Source organism: Mirounga angustirostris, unplaced genomic scaffold, assembly GCF_029215605.1.
Source record: "Mirounga angustirostris isolate CCGP_5_RB_7025 unplaced genomic scaffold, mMirAng1.0.hap1 SCAF_5, whole genome shotgun sequence".
In the NCBI taxonomy this organism is placed as follows: Eukaryota; Metazoa; Chordata; class Mammalia; order Carnivora; family Phocidae; genus Mirounga; species Mirounga angustirostris.
Genome location: NW_026991713.1, coordinates 160,051,815 through 160,068,339, shown reverse-complemented (window position 1 = coordinate 160,068,339; position 16,525 = coordinate 160,051,815). Strand labels below are relative to the sequence as shown.

The 16,525-nt window shown below is 46.7% G+C and overlaps 1 protein-coding gene across 1 annotated transcript in view; it reads right to left on the bottom strand.

Moving 5' to 3' along the window:
• Window positions 1-13,863, bottom strand: part of LCMT1 (leucine carboxyl methyltransferase 1) — a 48,379-nt gene extending 34,516 nt beyond the window's left edge. The window contains exon 1 of the mRNA XM_064592868.1: window positions 13,606-13,863. Within this exon, the coding sequence (XP_064448938.1) occupies window positions 13,606-13,715 (110 nt within the window). The 5' untranslated portion in view covers window positions 13,716-13,863. The remainder of the gene's footprint in view (window positions 1-13,605) is intronic.
• Between the last annotated feature and the right edge of the window lie 2,662 nt (window positions 13,864-16,525).

Genomic DNA, 16,525 nt, shown 5'->3' with positions numbered 1-16,525 from the left:
TATAATTTCCATCTTTACAGTCATATTCCAACCCTACATCATATCAACCCTTATTTTTGTACATATATAAGTTTTTCTTTCTTTAAAATTTTGGGAGGCACTTTCTTCTAACAGACCAAATACACCCAAAATCTAGTGTGTGGCACTGATCTATATACCAGCCTGATCATATTTGATCACATTCTGGGTTTTTTTTGTTTTGTTCTGTTTTTGTTTGTTTTTATCTTATCTTTTCCTTTTTTTTTTTTCTTTTTTCTCTCTTTCCCTTTCTTTTCCCACTGCTTCAGGTCTTCTCTGATTTGTTTAGAGTATATTTTCTGGGAACGTTGTTACCCTGTTAGCATTTTGTTCTCTCATTAATCTATTCTCTGGACAAAATGACAAGATGGAAAAAATCACCTCAACAAAAAGAACAAGAGGTAGTACCGACTGCCAGGGACCTACTCAATACGGACATTAGTACGATGTCAGATCTAGAGTTCAGAATCATCACTTTAAAGATACTAGCTGGGCTTTAAAAAAGCATTGAAGTTATTAGAGAAACCCTTTCTGGAGAAATAAAAGAACTAAAATCTAACCAAGTCGAAATCAAAAAGGCTATTAATGAGGTGCAATCAAATATGGGGGAGCTAACTGCTAGGATAAATGAGGCAGAAGACAGAATCAGTGATATAGAAGACCAAATGATGGAAAATAAAGAAGCTGAGAAAAAGAGAGATAAACAACTACTAGATCACGAGGGCAGAATTCGAGAGATAAGCGATACCCTAAGACGAAACAACATTAGAATAATTGGGATCCCAGAAGAAGAAGAAAGAGAGAGAGGGCCAGAAGGTATAATGGAGCAAATTATAGCAGAGAACTTCCCTAATTTGGGGAAGGAAACAGGCATCAAAATCCAGTAAGCACAGAGAACCCCTCTCAAAATCAATAGAAATAGGTCAACACCCCGACATCTAATAGTAAAACTTACGAGTCTCAGAGACAAGGAGAAAATCCTGAAAGCACCTCGGGAGAAGAGATCTGTAACCTACAATGGTAGAAACATTACATTAGCAACAGTCCTATCCACAGAGACCTGGCAGGCCAGAAAGGACTGGCAGGATATATTAAGAGCATTAAATGAGAAAAATATGCAGCCAAGAATACTATATCCAGCTAGGCTGTCATTGGAAATAGGAGAGTGGGGTGGCTGGGGTGGCAATGCTTCTATCAGACAAATTAGATTTTAAACCAAAGACTGTAATAAGAGATGAGGAAGGACACTATATCCTACTTAAAGGGTCTATCCAACAAGATCTAACAATTGTAAATATCTATACCCCTAACACGGGAGCAGCCAATTATATAAGGCAATTAATAACAAAAGCAAAGAAACACATCGACAACAATACAATAATAGTGGGGGACTTTAACACCCCCCCTCACTGAAATGGACAGATTCTCTAAGCAAAAGATCAACAAGGAAATAAAGACTTTAAATAACACACTGGACCAAATGGACTTCACAGACCTATTCAGAACATTCCATCCCAAAGCAACAGAATACACATTCTTCTCTAGTGCCCATGGAACATTCTCCAGAATTGATCACATCCTAGGTCATAAATTAGGTCTCAACCGGTACCAAAAGATTGGGATCATTCTGGGCCAATTTTCAGACCACAGTACTTTGAAACTAGAACTCAATCACAAGAGGAAAGTCGGAAAGAACTCAAATACATGGAGGCTAAAGAGCATCCTACTAAAGAATGAATGGGTCAACCAGGAAATTAAAGAATTTAAAAAATTCATGGAAACCAATGAAAATGAAAACACAACTATTCAAAATCTTTGGGATGCAGCAAAGGCAGTCCTAAGAGGAAAGTATATCGCAATACAAGCCTTTCTCAAGAAACAAGAAAGGTCTCAAGTACACAACCTAACCGTACACCTAAAGGAGCTGGAAAAAGAACAGCAAATAAAGCCTAAACCCAGCAGGAGAAGAGAAATAATAAAGATCAGAGCAGAAATCAATGAAATAGAAACTAAAAGAACAGTAGAACAGATCAACGAAACTAGGAGCTGGTTCTTTGAAAGAATTAACAAGATTGATAAACCCCTGGCCAGACTTATCAAAAAGAAAAGAGAAATGACCCAAATCAACAAAATCATGAATGAAAGAGGAGAGATCACAACCAACACCAAAGAAATACAAACAATGATAAGAACATATTATGAGCAACTCTATGCCAGCAAATTAGATAACCTGGAAGAAATGGATGCATTCCTAGAGATGTATCAACTACCCAAACTGAACCAGGAAGAAATAGAAAACCTGAACAGACCTATAACCACTAAGGAAATTGAAGCAGTCATCAAAAATCTCCCAAAAAACAAAAGCCCAGGGCCAGATGGCTTCCCAGGGGCATTCCACCAAACATTCACAGAAAAACTAATACCTATTCTTCTGAAACTGTTCCAAAAAATAGCAATGGAAGGAAAACTTCCAAACTCATTTTATGAGGCCAGCATTACCTTGATCCCCAAACCAGACAAAGACCCCATCAAAAAGGAGAACTACAGACCAATATCCCTGATGAATATGGATGCAAAAATTCTCACCAAAATACTAGCCAATAGGATCCAACAGTACATTAAAAGGATTATTCACCACGACCAAGTGGGATTTATCCCTGGGCTGCAAGGTTGGTTCAACATCCGCAAATCAATCAACATGATACATTAACAAAAGAAAGAACAAGAATCATATGATCCTCTCAATAGATGCAGAAAAAGCATTTGACAAAGTACAGCATCCTTTCTTGATCAAAACTCTTCAGAATATAGGGATAGAGGGTACATACCTCAATATCATAAAAGCCATCTATGAAAAACCTACAGCGAATATCATTCTCAATGGGGAAAAACGGAGAGCTTTCCCCCTAAGGTCAGGAACGCGGTAGGGATACCCACTATCATCACTGCTATTCAACATAATATTGGAAGTCCTAGCCACAGCAATCAGACAACAAAAAGAAATAAAAGGCATCCAAATTGGCAAAGAAAAAGTCAAACTCTCACTCTTTGCCGATGATATGATACTTTATGTGGAAAACCCAAAAGACTCCACCCCAAAACTGCTAGAACTCATACAGGAATTCTGTAAAGTGGCAGGATATAAAATCAATGCACAGAAGTCAGTTGCATTCCTATACACCAACAACAAGACAGAAGAAAGAGAAATTAAGGAGTCGATCCCATTTACAATTGCCCCCAAAACCATAAGATACCTAGGCATAAATCTAACCAAAGAGGCAAAGGATCTTTACTCAGAAAACAATAAAATACTCATGAAAGAAATAGAGGAAGACACAAAGAGATGGAAAAACGTTCCATGCTCATGGATTGGAAGAACAAATATTGTGAAGATGTCAATGCTACCTAGAGCAATCTACACATTCAATGCAATGCCCATCAAAATACCATCCACTTTTTTCAAAGAAATGGAACAAATAATCCTAAAATTTGTATGGAACCAGAAAAGACCCCGAATAGCCAGAGGAATGTTGAAAAAGAAAAGCAAAGCTGGCGGCATCACAATTCTGAACTTACAGCTCTATTTTAAAGCTGTCATCATCAAGAGAGTATGGTACTGGCACAAAAAGAGACACATTGATCAATGGAACAGAATAGAGAGCCCAGAAATGGACCCTCAACTCTATGGTCAACTAATCTTCGACAAAGCAGGAAAGAATGTCCAATGGAAAAAAAGACAGTCTCTTCAACAAATGGTGTTGGGAAAATTGGACAACCACATGCAGAAGAATGAAACTGGACCATTTTCTTACACCACACCCAAAGGTAGACTCAAAATGGTTGAAAGACCTCAATGTGAGACAGGAGTCCATCAAAATCCTAAAGGAGAACACAGGCAGCAACCTCTTCGACCTCAGCCGAAGCAACTTCTTCCTAGAAACATCACCAAAGGCAAGGGAAGCAAGGACAAAAATGAACTACTGGGACTTCATCAAGATAAAAAGCTTCTGCACAGCAAAAGAAACAGTCCACAAAACCAAAAGAAAACCGACAGAATGGGAGAAGATATTTGCAAATGACATATCAGATAAAGGGCTAGTATCTAAAATCTATAAAGAACTTCTCAAACTCAACACCCAAAGAACAAATAATCCAGTCAAGAAATGGGCAGAAGACATGAACAGACATTTCTGCAAAGGAAACATCCAAATGTCCAACAGACACAAGAAAAATTTCTCAACATCACTCGGCATCAGAGAAATCCAAATCAGAACCTCAATGAGATATCACCTCACACCAGTCAGAATGGCTAAAATTAACAAGTCAGGAAACGACAGATGTTGGCGGGGATGTAGAGAAAGGGGAATCCTCCTACACTGTTGGTGGGAATGCAAGCTGGTGCAACCAGTCTGGAGGACAGTATGGAGGTTCCTCAAAAACTTGAAATAGAGCTACCATACGATCCAGCAATTGCACTACTGGGTATTTACCCCAAAGATACAAATGTAGGGATCCGAAGGGGTACATGCACCCCGATGTTTATAGCAGCAATGTCCACAATAGCCAAACTGTGGAAAGAGCCAAGATGTCCATTGACAGATGAATGGATAAAGAAGAAGTGGTATATGTATACAATGGAATATTATGCAGCCATCAAAAGGAATGAGATCTTGCCATTTGCAACGACGTGGATGGAACTGGAGGGTATTATGTTGAGTGAAATAAGTCAAACAGAGAAAGACATGTATCATGTGATCTCACTGATATGAGGAATTCTTAATCTCAGGAAACAAACTGAGGGTTGCTGGAGTGGTGGGGGGTGGGAGGGATGGGATGGCTGGGTGATAGACACTGGGAAGGGTATGTGCTATGGTGAGCACTGTGAATTGTGTAAGACTGTTGAATCACAGACCTGTACCTGTGAAACAAATAATATATTATATGTTAAAAAAGAAAAAAAAGAAGAAGAAGATAGCAGGAAGGGAAGAATAAAGGGGGGGAAATCGGAGGGGGAGACGAACCATGAGAGACGATGAATTCTGAGAAACAAACTAAGGGTTCTAGAGGGGAGGGGGGATGGGAGGATGGGTTAGCCTGGTGATGGGTATTAAAGAGGGCACGTTCTGCATGGAGCACTGGGTGTTATACGCAAACAATGAATCATGGAACATTGCATCAAAAACTAATGATGTAATGTATGGTGATTAACAGAACATAAAAAAAAAAAAAAAGGAATACCTGGGGAAATTCTTTTTTTTTCTTTCTTTCTTTTTTATTAAGGAGGTTCCACACCCAGCATGGAGTCCACTGTGGGACTTGAACTCACAACCCTGAGATCGAGACCTGAGCTGAGATTAAGAGACGCTCAACCCGGGGCGCCTGGGTGGCTCAGTTGTTAAGCGTCTGCCTTTGGCTCAGGTCATGATCCCGGGGTCCTGGGATCGAGTCCCATATTGGGCTCCCTGCTCCGCGGGAAGCCTGCTTCTCCCTGTCCTACTCCCCCTGCTTGTGTTCCTGCTCTCACTATGTCTTATTCTGTCAAATAAATAAATAAAATAAAATAAAAAAAGAGACACTCAACCCTACTGAGCCACCCAGGCACCCCTACCTGGGAAAATTCTAAAAGAAAAAAAAAAAAAAAGATGAGAGATGTAGCTGACCCTCTAAGTTCCCCTGTCAATATCCCCTTGCCCTTTCTTCCTTACTAAGAGGACCCCAATTTTCTTCAAGGTAATAATCTGCCCCCTGAGAAATTCTCCCCTCCCACATGTTCCTGCAGCTAGGGGTAGGGCCACATGCCTAGTTCTGGCCAATGACACATAAGTTGAAGTCCACACAGTAGTGCTTCCTGAAAAGCTATTGCTTTCACAGACTGAGACACATACCTTTTGTCAGTGTCCCTTTCTTTTCTTCCTTCCTGGAGTACAGCTGCTTAAAATGAACTAAGAAAACGGTGCTATTCCCTGGTACAAACCTATTCTTACTCTAGAAGCAACCTATGAGAGCTCTCAATCAATTCACAGATAAGTTACATCACAAGTCAAAATGTTTAAGGATCAAAATGAAAAAAGCAAGTCAAACTGGAAGTGAAGAATGATACAGGTATTGCTGTATTAAAGTATATATAAGAATTTAGTATCTAAATGATGTTTTAAATCCTTGGGGGATACAGACCATCACTAGATGGTGTAGGGACAAAAACTGCTACCTTATAACATACAAAATAATAAAGACAGATGAATGGTCTGAGCAATAGAAGCCAAAACAATAAAAGTACTAAAAGAAAATATAGTGATTGAAAATGGTTTTTAAAACAGAATCCAAAAGCCACCAGCCATAAAGTTAGACTGCCAGATTTGGCACCATGAAGATTCAGAACGAAACATATCATGAAATGTATGGTACAAGCTAAACTGAAAGATAAACAACAGTTTGAGAGAAAATACGGCAACATTACAGAGGCAAAGGACTACTATCCTACATATAAAAAGTTCCTCAAAATCGATAATAAAACTATAAATAACCAAACAAAAAGACAACCACCCAGCAGAAAAATGGTCAGGAGTGAGGGTTCATGTAAAAAGCTATCAGTGATAGTGAACAACTAAAAATACTCAGTCTTACTAGTGATTATGAAAATATAAATTTAAGGGGCACCTGGGTGGTTCAATCACTTAAGCATCTGACTTTTGACTTTGGATCAGGGTTGTGGGATCAAGCCCCAGTCAGGTTCTGTACTCAGCTGGAGTCTGCTTGAGATTCTCTCTCTCCCTTTCTCTCTGCCCCTCCCCCCGTGCTCTCTCTCATATAAATACATCATTGAAATATATATGTATTTAAAAGAGGCATTATTTTCTACCTGCCAGTTGACAAACAATTTAAGAGACTGAGAATACTCTGTGGTTATTATCTCATTTACTATGGGTGAGAACAGAAAGTGACTAAACCTCTTCTGACGACCATTTTGCAGAAGCTTCTCCCCTGAAATCCATTTCACTGGAAAACTCAAACACACATGCAAAGATGTTCATCAGAACCCTATCTCTTTTTTTTTAAGATTTTATTTATTTATTTGACAGAGAGAGACACAGCGAGAGATGGAACACAAGCAGGGGGAGTGGGAGACGGAGAAGCAGGCTTCCTGCGAAGCAGGGAGCCTGATGTGGGGCTCGATTCCAGGACCCTGGGATCAATGACCTGAGCCGAAGTCAGACGCTTAACTATGCCACCCAGGCGCCCCTCGGAACCCTATCTTAGTAACAAAATCATAGCCACCCAAATCATGAACACAAGGATGGTCACGTAACATACAACCACTCTGTATAATACCATTCAACCATTAAAAAAAACAATGCAAAAAATTATATGCACCATCTATTCAAATAAGATTACTAAGTGGGGAAAATCACTTCATATTTGTCATTTAAAGTTAAGTGCCTGCCTTTGGCTCAGGTCATGATCCCAGGGTCCTGATACCCAGTCCCACGTCGGGCTCCCTGCTCAGTGGGGAGCCTGCTTCTTTCTCTGCCTGTCGCTCCCCCTGCTTGTGCTCTCTATTTCTCTGTCAAATAAATAAATAAAATCTAAATAAATAAATAAATAAATACAGCGACATGTCTTCTTTGGGGAGGGAAAGCAGCAGCCCTCACCTTCAGAATATCTGAATCACAATCTCAGCCCTGCACTCTGGACAGAGCTGTGTAGATACCATCAGTAAGCTGGAAGGCCTAGGCCCTCCGTAAAATGCTGCCTCTCCCAAGAGGTGATCCACTGACCCACTGGCATGTCAAGGGGGACATTTTCGATGCAGTTGACAACAGAAAAACTTCTGGAATTCTCACAATAGAATTTCCATCTTATAGCCCTGGCCTGGTTTCTAAAACACACACACCACTCAAAACCAGTGAGAAAGAACATGGGAATTTGGAGACCTCATCAGGAAATACAACCTTGAGCATCTACATTCAGTTCCTCATCACTCTGGGGCTCAGAAATACTTACTAGGGGTCTACAAGGCACATGGCACTGGACACACATGGTCCCTCTCAGCACCATTATTCCCGCGGGGGAGACAAACATTAAACGAGATGTCTGCGTAGCAACAGGACTGACTGCCACAAAGGAGATGCACAGAGAACAGATAATGAGCTAGACCTTGTCTGCAGCTGTCAGGGGCTTCCGGAGGGAGCCACATCTCACATGAGCCAGAAGGCTGGGCACCTTCTTTGACTCATCGTCCTCACACACATACCATCTGTCAGTACATCCCATCAGCTCTCCCTTCAACATGTACCCAGAATCTGCTTGATTCTCAGCACTTCCACTCCTACCATCCTGATCTAAGCTAGCAGCATCTCTGACTTGGAATATTCCAGTAGCCTACTAACTAATCGTCCTGCTTCCACCCTCGCTATTCTCAACATGGAAGCTGAAGTGATCCCATTAAAACCCAAGTCGGGTCACCTCATCCGTCGCTTCAAAATCCCCCAGTGGCCACCACCCCAGGTCCCTAACACCCCATCTGCTACTCTCCCCCTTCTCCCTTACTCTGGCCTCGTCATTCCTGGAACAAGTCAGGCCAGCTCCCTCCACAGAGGGCTTCCTACTCGCCCTTCTCTCTGCCTGGGACACTGTTCCCACAGACATGCACAGGGCCCACTCCCTCAACCTCCTGCAAGGCTTTCCCCACCCTTGCCCTCAGGGGGCCTTCCCTGGCCATCCCAGCTCAGAGGACAACCCCTTCCAACCCTCCTACAGGATCCAGCACCCTTGACACGCTGGATTCCTTGGCTCTGTGTTTACTGGCTGCTTCTCTCACTGGAAGAAAGGCTTACTAACAGTTCCACCGTGGTCTGTTTGGGTCACATCTGGAAGCGCACAAGAACCGAGCCTCTGGCAACTGAGTAGGCGTTCAATAAAGAATGTGCAGTGACTGCAGTCATCTGAGGGAAGATGAGAGCTCGTGAGCAAGAGGCGTGGGGTAAAAGCAACTTGGGCAGAGGGAGCAGCCGAGCCGCCCCAAGGCCGGCGGGCACAGGGCACATTGGAAGGAATGACTGGATCGTATACAGCAGGGAAGGCGAGCGGGAAGCAAGACTGGAGAAGAAGGACGGAGCAGCCGTGCACACACAGAAGGAACGTTTGGGTCTATCTCGAACGGCAACAAGAAGCCAGGAAACTAGGCAGTGACATGAACGAATGGGCCTTCCACAAACCTCTGGCTTCAGGGGGAGATAGGGATTTGGAGGCGGTAGAAGCGCCTGGAAGCTCAGTAAGCAGACTAGAACCATGGCGCAGACCACAAATGACCTTAACTCGGAATGAGAGGGCAAAAGCAGAGGTGGAGAAAAGGAGGTAGAATCCAGAGATGTTTAGCAGATAAAATCACAGGTCTGGGAGAATGATCACACAAGGGGGTAAGGAAGTAAAAGCAGAGTTCCAAGAGGACTCCTCCCTTTTGCACGTGGGAACTGAAGGACACAGTGGCCCGATTCACGGAGTTGGGGTGGGGTGGGGGGGGGTGGCGAGGAGGAGAACACAGGAAGGGGATCTTGAGAAGTTTTGGAAAGAATGGATTTGCCCTAATTCGGAGACATTGAAATACAGATTTCCCGTTGGCAGCGGGAGACCCAGGGAACCGTGAGAGGATCAGGAAAAGCAAAGTGAGTCGCCACACAGTACAGATTCTCACCTTGTGGCTGATGGGGAATCAAAGGGTTTCGAGGAACGCAGTAACAGGAGAAGATGTGGGATTCCAAGAAGATCACCCTGGCCAGAGCAGGAGCACGTGGATGGGAGAGGGAGCTGGATGAGAAGCAGGCAGAACAAGAGGGACCTGCTGCAACAGAGCAGGTAGGAGAAGGGACCGGAGCCAGGGCTGTGGCCACAGGGAAGGAAAGGGGAACAGACCTGCTCTTTGTCAGCAGTGCATCTCCCACGAGGCTCCTGGGGACCGTCCGAAAACCCGGAGCACGTCAGCTCCCCCACTTGACCCCTTGGTCCTCGCACGAGTCATTCTCTGACAACCTCCCCAGAATTCTCTCTTGCTCCCCGCTCCCTGGCCCAATGTCAGGTGCCGATGACACAGCCCTGGGCTTCCACGGCCAGGCTAGTTTCTTCTGCCCTGCAAACACCTATTTGTCTTTTGAAGGCTTCCCCCCTCCACTGGCAAAGAAGCAAGAGCAGTGCTGACATCGAGGAGGCGGCCTGGCACCATGAGCCGGGCTGCACGGCTGGTCGCCGCGGGCCTGGCGCTCCAGGAGACGCCACGTGCTTCTCCGGTTGCACGCAAATGACCTCGCAGAACAGCAGCTTGAGGTGCCGTGGCCCCGGTGATGAAGAGACACCAAAGAGGACCCCTTGCTCTTTTGTCCAAACAAAAACCAGCTTGTCGTGCCCACCCCCAAATGCCAATCCTCCTCTCTCCCGCCTGATACCAGCGAGTGTCTTCCTTCTGAATGACACCGTCCGTCACGCTCCTCACACCTCCTTCTAGAAAACACTGATGGAGCTACCCGATCCCAGAACTGTCTCGCCTCGCCTCGCCTCAGCACCCAGTCCAGAGCACACCCCTGCTTCCTTGAACACTCCCAAAAACATCCGCCCAAAGCCCAAATCCTGTAAGTTCTTTCTAACACCCTCTTTCCTACGATTCAGCCCCACAGTCCCCATGACGTGGGTTCTCCCTCAGGATGAGTAACGAAGCCACTGTGTTTAACGACAGCTGTGCTTCCCGTGGCCTTTGTGGAGGATGCTGACCACCGTCACGGGAGGAAGGGATGGTTCCCTCTCCTGGAGGGAATCCTAGGTGTCCTGGGAGGCTAACTGGCTTTCTTAGTGCGGTTTTAGGGGCTTTATGGCTGTAACCTAGGGCAGCAGGAACCAGCCTAACCCACAGTCAGTAACTTCAACTAAATAATATTCAGATGGAGGGAAATCAAGGGGCGCATGGGTGTCCCAGTCAGTTGAACGTCTGACTCTTCATTTTGACATAGGTCATGATCTGAGAGTTGTGAGTTCGAGCCCCACGTGGGCTCCAAAATCAATGTGGATTCTGCTTGAAATTCTGTCCCCCTCACTCTCCCTCTGCCTCTCCTCCGCCACAGTCATGCAGTCACTCTCTAAAATAAATACAATCTGTAAAAAAAAAAAAAAAAAAAAGAATGGAGGGAAATCAAAAGTAGTAATAATACTTTATTGAAGGCTACACTCTGTGCTGGGTTTCCAATCTTATCCTGATTCCAAAGAGAGGACTGAGGCATAAAGTGATATGGCCATGATTCATGCAAGGAATCCCGATGTTAACTTGCTCTTTTGTCCAAACAGACAAAAACCAGCTTGTCGTGCCCACCCCAAAATGCCAATCCTCCTCTCTCCCGGCTGATACGAGCGAGTGCCTTTCTTCTGAACGACATCGTTCTGACAAGGTTTAAGGGTTTAACACATTACATTGAAGATGCAGATCAAGATATCACAGAACATGAAGGACAGAGGTCTGCAAAATGTTTTCAGATATTAACTTATGGATTCTCCCAATCTTGTTGCATGTTGTTCCCCTGAAGGAAAGCCCAGCGCAAAAAAAGCTTTCATGAAATGCTTCCAGATGGGAAACATACCTGGTCTTTATAGCCGGGACCTAGCCCAGAAGATTCTGATTCAGTGAGTCTACAGGAGGACGAGAGCATCTGTATTTTCTTTAAAAAGACCCACAGGCTCTGCTGAAGTGCACTTTGGGCTGGGTACCACTGTAGTCTCTGCCATTCCAAACCCAAACTTCCCCTACAATGTTTAGACGTCTGCAGACACAGGGGGCATTGGAAACTGACGCAGGCAAGAACAGAAAAATTATAAAAACTATCCAATGGAGAGTCAAGAAAATGCAAGCTATAGTTAAACTACTTCCCTGTTCTTTCGCTGTGTCCGAGTTACTCTACAGTTAATTTACTCCTTTTTTAAGTAAGCAAATTTGCACAAACTGTTACCAACAAATATTAAATAAATCATTAACAAATTTTAAATACACCTAATTGTGATATGCCCCTGAAAAGTATTTTATTTTTCTCTGATCATTTTGATGGCACTTCAGATTCTCTTAGCAAATAACAGTTGGTATGAGAAAAATTATTTCTAATTCAACAGTTCTACACATGTGGTCTACAGCACCTGAACACTGGAGAAGAAATGAAGTTGGGTGGAAGCCATTTAAATTCACAAATTTCACCACAGACTGCCTCCAAGCCTTCAATACTTAATGTATGTATTTATCTATTTATGGACTCAAACACCACTAACACCTTCTACATGTCAGACATGGCTCTAAGTGTTTCATTAAACTAAATGTTTCATTAAAGTATCATTTAATCTTTACAATCATCTATGAAGTGGTATTATTATCATCCCCATTTCTCACATCAGGAAACTGAGACCCAGAATGGTTTAGGAACACAGCTCATAAGAGGCAGAACTACGATCAGCTTGGCTCTGGACTCCATGCTTTAAATCACTATGTTTAGTCTCCAGGAACCTACAAAAAGTGCAAGTCTTAACCCCAAACCTTGGCTTGCCCACCCTACAGTCCCTACAGTCCCTACGTGGCCCCAGCTTCAAGGGCATTCTCTCAATTCCTTTAACAGTTCACACCCCTTCCTTGTTCTAAGTGAACACCCCCCTACACACACACATCCCGGTTTTGTTCTTTGCCCTCTGTTCTCAGGTTAACCATTATTGCCTAAATTACAAATTATAATGCACGCTGTATTTCTCAGCACTCAACGCAAAACTGTAATTATGTATTTCATGGGTAATTATTTGCTTCCTGTCTTTTCCAACCAGGTGGTGAGTACATCGGACACCATGTCAGTCCTATTTACCATGGGTTCCCAATCACTGAATACCCACCACCCACCCAAAGGGAAGGGCCTACCAAAAAGTACACTCTTAACACTTTCTGTGAACGAATGAAGTACACTCCAGCCTCTTGCTTTCCGATATGTGACACGTATCTGCTCACAACGCTGCCCCCACTGCACCCCTAGAATGTAGACTCCTGTGGCAGACACGCAAGAGCTCTGGAAAGTACTGGTTCTGCGCACCAATATTACGTGCTCCTGGGCGGATCATTCACCGCCCCGCCCCCCGGTCCCCCCCACCCCCGCCCCGCCACACACACACACCTTGACTGACCTGATCTCAGGTGCACAACGGGCACCCTGACGATCCCCAACGGAATGTGACCTATGCAAGAGGAAGAACCTGCACTCCTCCTCCCCTCTCAACGCTAGACTTCCTTGCTTCTCGTCGGGCTTCCATAAGGACTCGAGCCCCAAGGAGGCCAAGACCCCGCCGGCCTGCTGCAGGCCGCATTCCCAGTCACGCTCCCCCCAGGCCTGGCGCACAGCACAAGGGAGGTCATTCTCCGCTCCAGGAATGAAGCCCCGCGCCGGGCACTTCACACGTGCGAAACGAGGGTCGCACGAGGTGACGGCGCCCTTTTGGCGAACGAGCGTGTTCCGGAGACACAGGCCCGCCCCCCACCCAGGCCCCAGGCCCCCGGGGACGCCGGCCCCTGACCCCGCGCCCGGCAGACACCTCTTGCACATAGAAGCATCTTCGCAAGTGCCGCGCACTCCCTCGTCGTCTGTGTCTGTCGAGGAGGAAGAACAGGAGCTGAAAGAGGGCGTCCTCAGACTAGTGGCCATGGCCGTGGAGGTTCCGGGGTGCTGCGCCCACCGAGAACATCGAAGCGGGGTCCACAGACGCGGAGGGAACGAGCCAGCCGCCTGGAGGATAAGACAGAGGGGCTGGGTTCCACCGCGCTCAGCTCGCGCGGCTCAATGACGCAGCTCAGGTCAGGTCCCCGAGAAACCGTCCGGCTCATTGGCGCCTCAATCCAGACGCTCATTGGACAATTTCTACGCCCCCTCCACCCGCGTTTGCGATCATTGGATAATTCTTCGTTCCCGCCCACACAACCCGGAAGCCCGCTCAGGGGGCGAAGTAAACTGAAATTGACGCAAAGGAGCACGGCAATTCTTTCTGGGAATTGTAGTTTTGGGTGCCCCAGGAGAGAACGGGTTTTCTTTTTGCTGCTCAGAACATTTTAGGCTGTCATTCACAAAGGGGAAAAGGTACCAGGATCGTCAGCACAGGGAATTCAGCCGGAAGAAACAAGTGTTAGTGTTACAGTTAGTCGGGGCTCAGTCTCAACCACTGAACAAATAAATGTTCCTCGAGCGCCCAATCTGCTCCAGGAGTTGTGCTAAGTAAGGGATTTGCGCACATAATCGCCTTTCAGATGTGGAGGAAGGAATGTGCGGAAAACTGGTACAATGCAAAACTGTGTAGTAGTGAAAGCGAACTAGAGCTGCCAGTTACAAGCATCAATGGCTGAAGTTAAGCAATATTATATGCAGTGAAAAAATAGAACATATTTATAAAGTTCAAACCAAGCAAAAGGAATGTTTAGAGATACACACATATATGATAAAATACTGTACAGAAGAGGAAAGGAAGGAGGCCGGGACTCCAGGGAGATGTAAGAATGGCTCCCTGGCTGCTTCCTGAGTCACTGTGGTTCGGGCAATGGGAGTGGCCTTGCCCATATCCTGAACTGCAGCTCCTCTCCCTGTTATCGTGTGTCCTCCAGAGCCCTCAGGGTTTTGAGGTACACATCCATGGCAGCCCAGGGCCCAGGAGCTGATGAGAAACACAAAAGTGGAGGGTCGGCCGTTTGGTGCTCCACCTCTCTCCCAGTGCAAAACCCCTCCTCCACACACTTGCTTTCTCTTAGTGTTGTTGCTTCCCAGCGCGTCCAGGGACTCATCTCTGGATCCAGGGCCTTGAGGCTCCCACTCTGGCCATGGACAAAATGATCTTCCTGGCTGTGGACTCCAGCACTGGGGAGATGGACTGGCATGCCCTCAGGAAGAAGACAGCCATCTATGGGGCAGACCCACCCGGCTCCCTTTCCCCATAAACACCCAGAACATGTGCACCATGTGTGAATAGCTGCAGACAGAAACAAAAACCCATGACTTCATGCGGCTAGAAATGAAACACTCTCCTGAGGGAATCTGTAGAGCGGGGGGAAAGGGGCGGGGGGAAGCAGTCCACACTGAGAGGTAATGGACTCAACAGCCATGCTTGGCGGGTCCAGAACCATCGACAGCGGGGACCCGGTTGGCGGCCAAGAGCTGGGTGACAAGTCTCATATGGCTTACGGTTACGGGCCGGCGGCGACCCTGGCGCAGGGAGGCAGCGGAGGACCAGAATAGGGGGCCAGCGGAGCGGCCACCCTCCGTCCCTACCCCCTCAACCCCCAGCCCCCGGCCCGGTCTCCACCGGGCGCTCCTGAGGCCAGCCTGGATCTGAACAATCCCCTGCCCATGGTCTGGTTGGCCAGCTGCTTTATGTGGTCGAATTGCTTCTTTATGGTGGCGGCGGCGACCTGTGGGGCTCGGGCCAGGCAGCTCTGGGGCCCACCAACACAGCTACACTGATTCCCCACCTAGGCCGGCAACCCGCCCTCACCACGTCCATCTAGAAGCACCACCCGCCAAGCCTTGTCCGGCCAGGCCAGGGGCGCAGTAAGCAGCCTGGCCTCCTCAGCGGGAGACCTGAGGCCACCCAGTGCAGAGCGGGTAGCACCCAAACCCGGCCCGCCATCGCGGCCCGCGACCCCCTGCCAGGACTAGTCAGCAGAGAGGAGGGAGGCAGCTCACCTGCAGGGTGCTCGCGAGAGCCTATGAACCACCAAACCCCATTGTGGGACACACTGTCCCCACAGACCTGGCCAGGAAGGGAGGGACAGGTCATTCAGGAGTGAGTGAGACTTCCTTCATCAGCCACAACTCCGATCTCACGATGGACTTTGCTTATGTCATCTCATCGCAGACACAAATCAATAGACTGGAGCCTCTGGAGGCCGGAAATGCCCAAAGTCTCCTTGAGGGCTGTGCCTCTGTGCAGGTGTAGATATTTGTCAAATGCACCTAGGATCTGCTCTCCTAGGTGAATGGATGCATGTAACTGTGTACTAGTCACCTCGATTAAAAAGATACTGTTGTGTGGAAAGCACAAGCCGCAGGAGTTGTGTACCAAGATACCACTTAGGGGGAAAGTCCAGGGCCAGATGCATTTTCTGTGGGCGGGCACCTGGGGCCAGTCAGGCAGGAGCACTCACTAGGGACCCACCCAGGACAACCAAGAAGCAGGGGGAACAGGGGAAAGGGCCCAGCCCTGTGTGGGAAGTCGTGGGGCTGAGCGGCTGGGACTGGGAGCGGTGGCCAGAGTCAGCCCTGGGAAGGCCCAAGGTTTTGGCCTTTCCTAGCAACGTTGCCTGCGCAGGGGAGGTGGGTGCCAGACCCACGCAAGCATTGCCTAGAACTGCCTATTGTCTTCTGATTCTTAGCCTGGCGCAGGCAGGGGTTCTGGGACACTTGGCGGGGTAGTCCGACTGCGCTGGACACTTTTCCACAGCGGACCACGACAGTTAATATGACCTGCAAAA